Source organism: Egretta garzetta, unplaced genomic scaffold, assembly GCF_000687185.1.
Source record: "Egretta garzetta isolate BGI_Z169 unplaced genomic scaffold, ASM68718v1 scaffold133, whole genome shotgun sequence".
Lineage (NCBI taxonomy): Eukaryota > Metazoa > Chordata > Aves > Pelecaniformes > Ardeidae > Egretta > Egretta garzetta.
In genome coordinates this window covers 850,461-859,997 of record NW_009259111.1, presented here as the reverse complement: position 1 = coordinate 859,997, position 9,537 = coordinate 850,461, and the positions used below count along the sequence as shown (strand labels likewise).

The 9,537-nt window shown below is 37.2% G+C and overlaps 1 protein-coding gene across 2 annotated transcripts; it reads right to left on the bottom strand.

Annotated features, from left to right (window-relative positions):
- Positions 1-6: 6 nt before the first annotated feature.
- Positions 7-9,510, bottom strand: TMEM41B (transmembrane protein 41B). 2 transcript variants are annotated; one of them, XM_035890987.1, is made up of 8 exons: positions 8,993-9,510; positions 7,947-8,064; positions 7,286-7,409; positions 6,676-6,804; positions 5,225-5,318; positions 4,322-4,426; positions 2,334-2,472; positions 7-1,454 (listed from the first exon to the last, which is right to left on the bottom strand). In XM_035890987.1, the coding sequence occupies exons 4-8, from the start codon at positions 6,768-6,770 to the stop codon at positions 1,285-1,287; spliced, it is 603 nt and encodes a 200-aa protein (XP_035746880.1). In that variant the 5' UTR covers positions 6,771-6,804; positions 7,286-7,409; positions 7,947-8,064; positions 8,993-9,510; the 3' UTR covers positions 7-1,284. The 2 variants fall into 2 exon arrangements, with proteins under 2 accessions (XP_035746880.1, XP_035746879.1); XM_035890986.1 differs by lacking the exon at positions 7,286-7,409.
- Positions 9,511-9,537: the final 27 nt, after the last annotated feature.

Sequence of the window (9,537 nt, the reverse complement as noted above, 5' to 3'; positions counted from 1 at the left end):
ATGCCCCAGTTCCTTGCTGACCAGGGCCTCATTTTATGGGACTCCACTGACAATACAACAAACTACCACAGTTATAAGCATACAAGGGGAGGTATCACATACCTTATTGAGTGAATATACGCACTTTTACCTAAAGGTGAATCACAGCTGGTTGCCCATCAACAGCTACTGACTTACCAGACAATGGAATCACCCTTTCAATTTTATGTACACTGACACATGAACCTTCTGTTAGCGACACTTTAAACGTTATTTGGAATCAGCTCTTTAAGAACTGCACCAATTTATGTACCTGACATTTCTAGCTAATCCAGCTGCAATGGAAAATTTTATACTCTTTACATATTGCTTGAGAAATGGTAATATTACACTGCTTAAAGTTATATGGTTTTGAATCACTTGAGAACTGAGAGTTTTATATAATCATATGATCATTTTCTTAAATTGGCAGGATAAATCTATGCAAGTCAAATATTGGCAAAATAATCAACATTAAAAAATTAAAATTAGAACTTCAAAATCATCAGCCAGTCATGATAAAAATTCTAACCTGCTTACCCCCTTCCTATATCCTCTTCCAGAGGAAAAAAAAAAAAAAAAACAACCACACGTTACAGAGGACAAGAGGGAATGATGTGACACTTTGCCTTTGTTAATCCAGTTAGTAAAGCAGATGTAGGTTCAAGTATTTTAAAACCACACAGCACTAATAAATAGAAGTAAACAATCAGGATGAGAATATCATTGTAGTTAAAGTACTGCAAAAACCCTTTGTTTCTGAGTGAGCACCGTTATTATATTATGCTATTATTTTGGAACTCCAAAAGGCAAAAAAAAAAAAATAAATATTGCTAATAAGAAATGTAGTCAGACCAGATCATGTGCAAGCCTTCAGAGAATGTTACAAAATCAGACTGAATAATTAAGGGTTTTTTCCTGCAAGTTTTAGAAAGCATTATTTGTAGTTTATGTCTACATAATAATTTTTACTCTGCAGATAATCAGAGCAAAATGTTACATCTGTGTTTTCACTTCCCTCATCCTGAGGGCCCCCCAGATGCACGCTCCCAAAGTAAAACACTGATGGTTTGGTTACAAAACTATATGCAGTACATTTCTGAACACAGTTCCTTCTATTTTAGGCCATGTGTTCATTTAACGGCGTTCTTATCAATTATAAGCCTCCCCATTAATTCCTTACGATCCAATAGAAAAGCAAATATACAAATATCAGAAGTGCTGATCCTGAGATGAAGTATGAGAAATTCCGGTCCAGTTTGATCCTTATTCAAACTTCTGTTTCAGTTTCTTCTGGAAGACAGCTGGTAGGATGGAGAGGATGGCTAGAATCATGAGAACAAAAACAGAGTTCCAGGAAACAGCTTCCCCTGCTGTTGTAAGTTGGTACAGCGTTGTTCCTGCCTTAATGGCTACAAAAGACGGTGGTGCCACACCTGGAGTGGGGAATTAAAAGGGGAGCAGAGCAAAGGAAGAAAAAACAGCTTGTTAGGGTGAAAAAAATTTAAAAAAAAAAAAAAAAATCACAGATTGGTCATCCAACTTTTAACATCAAAAAATTCAGACTTTGTTGCCTTGTACTTTTTTTTTTTTTAAGAGGAATGTAGATACAAAATGCAAAGACAAAAAAACCTTACCAAAAGAACTGGTTTTATGCCATTTTTATTATTTTTAACACCAACTCAAACACAGAACACTAAGAAAATAATCTCTGCTCTTAGACTCTGCAGTTTCAAGCTGTCTCTCTACAAACCAATTTTAAGTTCATAAAGGAAAAACACAGACTGTTGCCTAGCCAGATTAAAAAGTATTTGCAAAAAAATATGCCAATTACAGAACTAAATTTTTCAGCACTATATTAGTTAAATTCTGAATTCACCCCTAGGAAGATATATTATGATGAACAAAATGGAGTGGGAAAAGGAGAAACAATCCTTCATATCAAAGTCACATACACCCTCACACAATTATGCTGAGCTCAAAATAGGAGCTTATAGAAGTTCACAGAAGCATTATAGTCATGGAGCGGAACAAAAGGTTACTAATATGGTGTTCATAGAATGTATGTTTCCTCAAGCAAGAAATTACCCTGGGCTCATTACCTCTCATCCAGTACATCAGAATAGTCCTGACTACTACAACCTTTTGATGCTATGAACTCCACACATTGAAAAGTACAAACCCAATCTTACTATGTAATCTTTCAGCTGTCCAGCAGATGGTGATCTCTGCTGAACACCACATACAGAGAGGAGCAAATAATATCCCTTCCTCTGGCTACCCCCAAACCGCAGTTCACTAGCCAGAATTCTTACCTAGAAAAGTGCCAATGAAAAATACTTTCAATGGCACATTAATTACAGGAGATGTTATATTGATAAACCAATTGGGAAGAAAAGGTGTTATTCTCAAAAATATTATGTAGTTAATGAGGTGTTCTCTGTGTCTTTCAACCTGCAAAACAAACAAACAAAATCAGTAAAAAAATCCCTGCCTTGAAAATACACAATGACTTTACTACTAGAGGTTTGCTAGGGGTTTTTGTCTCTCTTTTGTAGAAACTTACAAGTCCCAATCATAAAAATCAGTTAAACAATAAATGACTCAAGGAAGAGTCATCAGTGAATCACCTGTTAAATAGTGCTGAAGTTAGTCTGGAAATACCAGTCTGTGGCAGAGCATGGTGTCTGAATCAGCCAACTTAAACAGCAAACAAGTAATTTGGCACAGCAGCAGGCTTAACTCTGACTTTAGTGCAGCAACCTCTGCCTGCCTAGCTGTAGCCCAATCAACATGGCCAGCTCATCATCCTATTCGTAAAGCTTTTGCGGGAACTAGCAAAAAGTTTGTTCCTCAACCTATTCTGTCCTAACTCATGATCAAACTTGAAACATAGCTGTAGTCCTCACTTGGAAACTTACCCAGGTCATGCCTCTGAAGTTCATGAGGTGGCTGCTACCAGCACAGTTGCAAAACCTATCTCCCCATATGGTACAATGCCTAGCATTAACATTACCCATTACCACAACAGCCCCAACTTTATTTACATTCTAAATTACCTTCTCAAGTCTAGCTCAGCTCCTTACACTATTACTACATCAAAGCCTCTTCTCTTTCCAGCCTGGCTTTAGCACATCAGCCCTTTCAAACAAGAACTGTAACTTCAAACCAAATTACAAGGGTAGCAAAGCATCCACCACTTCTGGCCTATCCTGGCAGACCTTCACTAAGTCTAAGCCTGGTCATCCAGCTCCAAACAGTTGGAAGTCAAACCTGCTCCAATTGCAATTCCAACTGAACTCACATGTCAGTAGGCCCACTATTGTTCAGTAATACCACTATGGGGTTTTTTAGATCTTAGTGAAGGATAAATATTTAAACATTGATTAATCCTGCATATAAAATGTCTTAGCCCTCAAAACTCAAGCATGACATAGTCCAATTAACCTGGAGACAGTGAGATATGAGCTGCACATGTAGTTACATAATTTTAAAATCACATATCCAGTTCTAGTAATGGAAATAGTAACCATTTGCCGCTCAGAGAATAGTCTCAAGATTATACTATGATATTAAGATTTACTTGGGTCAAGAGTCAAAATACTACTGTATTATTTAATAAGGTCAATTGTGCAGGACACAGCTCCACATCTTACCTAATGAGGAACAAGTTTAAAATATTTCTATGCGATTCAAACACCTTGAACAGAGTACAGTAGCAAGTTGTGCTTCATACTTGCAGAAGGAAAAAAAAAATGTGTTTAAACATGTTTCAGAGTATCCAAGCAAGAGACATGAGGTCAAATACTAATCACACCATGGTTTTGTATTGCAAAACCTTTAATTTCATCTGACGATTAACACTTGCTGAAACGAACATTACCAGATATGCAAAAGAAAGTTTCTAAATGCTCCAGCCACAATAACATCTTCAAATTAATATTTTGCAATCAGATGTACAGCTATGGGTTTGCTTCCCTTACAAAACCCACAAACCCAGCTTTCATTAGTTCTGATGCTTAGAGAGCTATTACTTTAAATCAAAACCAGAGAGGTTTCCTATTGACATTAGCTAAACCAGAGGGGTTTTCAGTCACAAACTCCTCCTAGGTAAAAACAGCTTCCTCACAGGAAATACCATAAAATGAGGAATATTTCCCACCGTTTAAAGTAATTGCAGTGTCAGAAAGGCGTCAGAATCCTTTCTTTGTAACTAGATACATGAGCATGAGACACCCTACTTTTCCATGCTATTCCACTATACATTTTCTATCATCAATTTCAGCATCTCTAGAAACTTTACCTGTTCTGACCATTTTACTGCTTTTTCTGTTAAGTATCTGTACACAACAGGACGTCCCACTAGGTATGAAAGCATATAGCAGAATGAAGCTCCAAGTCCTGAGCACTGGAAAAAAACAAACAAACAAACAAATGAGCAGAAACTCTAATCTTAGCCTTATATCTCTATTTACTGTATCAGCTGGCTGACGCCTGCTTCTATGCAGCCCTGCATTGAGGCTGAAGGGCTCTCCTTCACACACTCACAAAGAATGCTGTCGACCAGACAGCTCTTTCATTTCCAAGTAGACAATGTTGATTACTGAGTTAATACTGAGCACTTCTGTAGTTTTAAGATTTTGAACAGTGAAAGCTTTACAAATAAGGGGCACAATGGCATTCAAGATTCAAACTTGAAAATTCATCAGTTTGGTCCTCCATACCTACTCAATTATTTCATTCCTAAGTACTAAGGGTCGTTAGGACTGCATCTTTTGTAAATGATATTTTTTGAAGCTTGTCAATAACATACATCTTTCAATTTAAGCTTCTTGGGTATTTAAGCCATTTAAAAACAAATGTGTTTTGCAGTGTGATAATAAAAATGTTATCATGTTCTGCAGTTACAATCGGGTTCTGGTAGATGCTAGACAAATTTAAGGTAAAGGAAACTCTGGCTGATTCACATCCAACTGCCTCCGTTACTAAGAAAACTTGGAGAAACGGTTCAGTCTTTTGGATCACCACCCAACACTGCACTGAATTTTGTGGGCAATGCCATTCTCACAACAGAGCTGAATGAGAACTCATTCATACCCCGTTTCACTCAGACTCTGATCATTTCAAACAGGAATCTGTTCAGATGCTTGGTTGTACTCCAAATGCATAGAAATATATGCCCTCACAAATTGTTTTCCATACTTACCAGACAAACAAGAAATAAGGCCAGTGGAAAGGGATAAAGAAACCCTGACAGGATACTAAGAAATATAGACCCAGGGATAGCAAATGTTTGCAAGCTGGATGCATCTTAGTTAAGAAAAAAGAAATTTTTAGAATTACCCAATTCTTAATTTTATAAGCAGTCGGGGTATATATTACAGTTTAAAAAAGCATAAATATAAATAGGCATAGCCTCCAAAGATCTTTACTTCCAAATACATTTGCAGAGTAGCATAAGAAGTCCAAGCACAGAGAAACAAGGGGTAGACTTATGATGTGTTGCCTGCTTTTGACAGAAATCTTATAAAGCAAAAAAATTTGTACACTATTTCAGCTGAGTTGAACTGACTGTATCAAAAAGCCAAGTAATCTTCCTTTATTTTAAGTCCATTACAACCACTACAGCTTTTTCTAAGCAAGTGTCAAAGTTCTGAGATAACTGTAACATGCTTGTCAACTGATCACTGTCTGTGGCCAAAACCATAAATGTCGTCACATCAGCTGCTACAGTAGTTCAATAAACAGCCAGTTCTGTTCTACTTCTTGTTAATATATAAGCTAAGATTTTAATTTTCTTCAAAATTATTATTTGTGAACTACACTTAAAAAGAACAAGCTAAAAGATAATTACTAGTGGCACATTCAGTGCTGATTTTTCTCCGAGTTACGAAAGCCTCCTGCATTAAACTATGAAACAGACCTCTTATACAGCTTTTTAAAGTTATTAACCTTTAGCTAAGTGTTCCAGTTAAGAGTGTGTTTAATGATTAATTAATATATTCTGCACTTAGGAAAAAGAAGTTAACACAGAACACAGATAGCCTTTGTGTCTCCCTAGGCAGAAAGTACTTCAGAAGTTTAGTGCACTCTAAAAGGAAACAGAGATTTGTTTTTTGAATGTGGGTGCTGCAGAAATGAAAGAAGACTCAAAACATTTTCTTGAGAAATGCTGTAAAATATTCTGTAAACAATCCTTATATGGCACTTTCGAATGTCTCAAGGAAGAGCAGTGCAGTAGTCTCAGTATTCCTTTAGAATCAACAGTAATTTCTAACTGGCAATTCAGTTTGCAATTTAAAAAGTTAGCATAACTCTGAAGTGAGACCAAGGCTAATACCAAAGCTAATGATATTGTCCATAACAGACACAGCCAAGGTGAAGCTGCATGCCGATCCCCAACAGCATTTACTACTACACACACTACTACACAATTTCCTTCTACTCAATCTCTTAAGAGTCCAAAAAGCATACTGAAACACATAAGAACTGTTTTTAAGCTCAAAGATTTTGGAATATCTGTGCCTATTTATAAACACACCTAGGTATGTTAGCCTTCTTCACCCATGATCAAGAATCTTAAGTTTGTACTTTTCATTTCTTTTTCAGAGAAATTTGACAATATAAAAACTGTCATTTATATCAGAAAAAGGATACAAAACATATGTGGCAAAATAAGCCACTAATACTTGAACATAAAATGTGTCCTTATATTTGGACAGGACTTTTCCCAAGGCCTTTGCATCATCCATATCTCTAGGAACCTTTATACATTCTCTTTCTTCTCTGGGGAAAAAAAAAAAAAAAAAAAAAAGAAAAAGGCAGAAATGGTGGTAAATATAATCCAACAGTATAGTAAAATTACTTACTGAATATATAATTAGATGCACTACTTCATTAAACTACAACCTCAGCAAACAAGCACATGATTATTGTTGTGATAATGTTCTTAGATGAACACATATTTGCAGTGTTTTGTATTAGAAAATCCTCAATTTTAGATATTTGGAAACCATATTCTTTTCTTCATTACCACAATCAGCTTCATTTCTAGCTGGTTTTGGGGGGATTTTTTCTCACCAAGTACTGATCAAAAAGAAATAATTACTCAAACCAAATCTTGGCAACTGAACAGCAGTCAACATTTCAGGCAAAACCAACTGTAACTGCCTCAACACTAGGGTCATAACATTTGAAGTGCAGCAAAAGTGGCAGAGCTTTACCTCACGAACAAACAAAGCTTTAAGAGCAAAATCTCATGTCACACCTTAATCTGGTGCAACCCTGGGCAGCACAGTTGAGTGTCCTCTCTTCCTCTGTATCAGACTTAGTGATTGGACTGTTGCAAACTGAACTTGTTGAGCAAGTTAATCAGACAGAAAATTTAACTACTAAAAGAAAAAAAGAAAGTTGTCAGACAAGCAGGCTTCCATCTATCTACCTTTCCAACATGAGTACTAGATGCAACGGAAAAGGAGAAAAAGAGAATGGGAAGCTTAGCTATGAAGGAAGCAGGATGTTCCCTTTTGATGACAGCCTGCAGTTATACCAGTGCACAGGGAATTTTATAATAAACCTAGCCCTAACTAATCATGTTTTGGCACTCAGCTGAAGAAGCTTAAGAACACAGTGAGTTACTATTGCTAATCTGACAGGGGTAACTTCCCAAAACACACTATCTCAGTTGTCTAACAGAAACCCTAGGTCAAGTACAACTCTGTTTACACAGATCTTACTGGTTAGTATTTCAGTATTAAGCTTTGTATCTTGACATTCTAGGTTATACACTTAAATTCCCTTTTAAAAAAATAAGGTTATATTTATAATTAACTCATGTCAGTTTAAAAATTACTTAACTCCATTTGGGCTCCTCTACAATTTGATGCTAAATGAAAAGCAAATAAAATAATCTTTCCTCACATACTTACTCACTAAGTTGCGGGAAATTTTTATATACCAGGAACATAAGGAAAGCAGCTGATAAGAAGATAGACACTAAAATAAGAAGTGATGTCCGAGCTGATCCACCTTCTGCCTGAGCCTTCCCTGAAGTTAAAACAAAGAAAGTTGAAAACAAAACAACAACAACAAATAAAACCCCTCACATCTGACAACAGATTTCAAACTTACACTTCAAGGAAATGTTAAGGTAAGCTCTCTGTGGACATAATCTTCTCACCAATGCTTTCAATAACATATACAACACACTGATCACATTCCCTGAAAGCTCTCAAACTTCGAAGTTCTTACACTGACAAACATCCCATTGAAGTCAACTTCTATAATCCGCAATAATTTAAGCCTCAATTAATAAATTTTTAAGAGAAAATAGAGCAAAATAAAGCAAGCCATTTTTATTTTTCCCTTTTTGCCAAAAATCTTCTGCTAGTCTAGTTAATCAGAGATTTAACATTAAGTTAAATCTTCAGTATGTACAATACAACTTTGAAACAGGCTCATTAACATATTTTTATTTTTTTACTCCTAAGAAAGAACACCAAGCACAGCCAGTAACCAACTAGGTGAGACATGCTCATCAGGAGAAAACATGTAAACACACACACACGAGTCTGGGATATAGAAATTGCAGTTCTCAGACTTGGGAACTACACATATTTTACACTCACAGAAAAAAAGACTTCTGGATATGTCTATGTCAGTTTTTACTAGCCTTTAAATTCTTGTGTAAAGGAAGTAATGGGAGTACAGTAAGTGATACAATTATATTTTAGGCCTCTTCTATACTCTAGATTTTTACCAATATGACCATATATATGCAATACACTGATGAGCACTGATGCAGCTATACACACAAAGAATTTTAAATGGAGAAACAAACAGTAAGAACTCTCTGTGTCCACACTAGTGTGTATGTGTGCATGTATGAAAACACACTCTCTCCTCAGACAGGGCTAGGCTAGCACAACCGTGCAGGGAGCATCAGCCTTGGTTACCAGAAGAACACAAAAAATACCAAGGCTGTATTTTCATTCGTAGATGCCGGTGGCATGACTGCAATGCCAACAACGCGCAACATTCAAGCGGGTCGCACTGCCACCTCACTGTTGTGAAACACGGCGAAAGGATGACGAAACCCAGGGATGAAACAGAGCCGGCTGGACAAGCTTGGCGATTTTACTCGCTTTAACATTTCCCCCCCCCCCCTTTGAGGTCAGCGTGATCCCACAGGTGTGCACCGGCCCGGCTAAGGCCGAAGGGGCAGGAGGCAGCATCCGTGTAGCAGATACAACCCTGAATACCTCACCGGTAGTTATTTTAATTACACTTTCTCCAGAGAGAATAAATAAATAAATAAATAAATAACAACTTAAGAGGACGAAAAAGGAAAATACAGCCAGCTGCACTTTCTGCCGCTTTTTGTACCACGGTCATGCCGGTAGCCGAGTAACACACAAACACACGAACCCACGCGTGCTTCCTCATTAGCGTGTGCGGGGCGGGCTGTTGCCCCGTGCCGGCCCCCCGGTAGCGGCTGACAGGCCCCGCGGAGGGAGCCCG

What these genes read in the sequence shown, in the direction of transcription:
- TMEM41B (XM_035890986.1), bottom strand. Translation starts at nt 7,984, where the DNA reads ATGTTCCTGGTATATAAAAATTTCCCGCAACTTAGTGA. An exon ending in AATTTCCCGCAACTTAGTGA is followed by an intron (nt 6,805 to 7,946) that starts GTAAGTATGTGA and finishes TTTTTTCCCCAG; the next exon opens with AGAAGAAAGAGAATGTATAA. An exon ending in TTTCATTGGCACTTTTCTAG is followed by an intron (nt 1,455 to 2,333) that starts GTAAGAATTCTG and finishes TCCCCACTCCAG; the next exon opens with GTGTGGCACCACCGTCTTTT.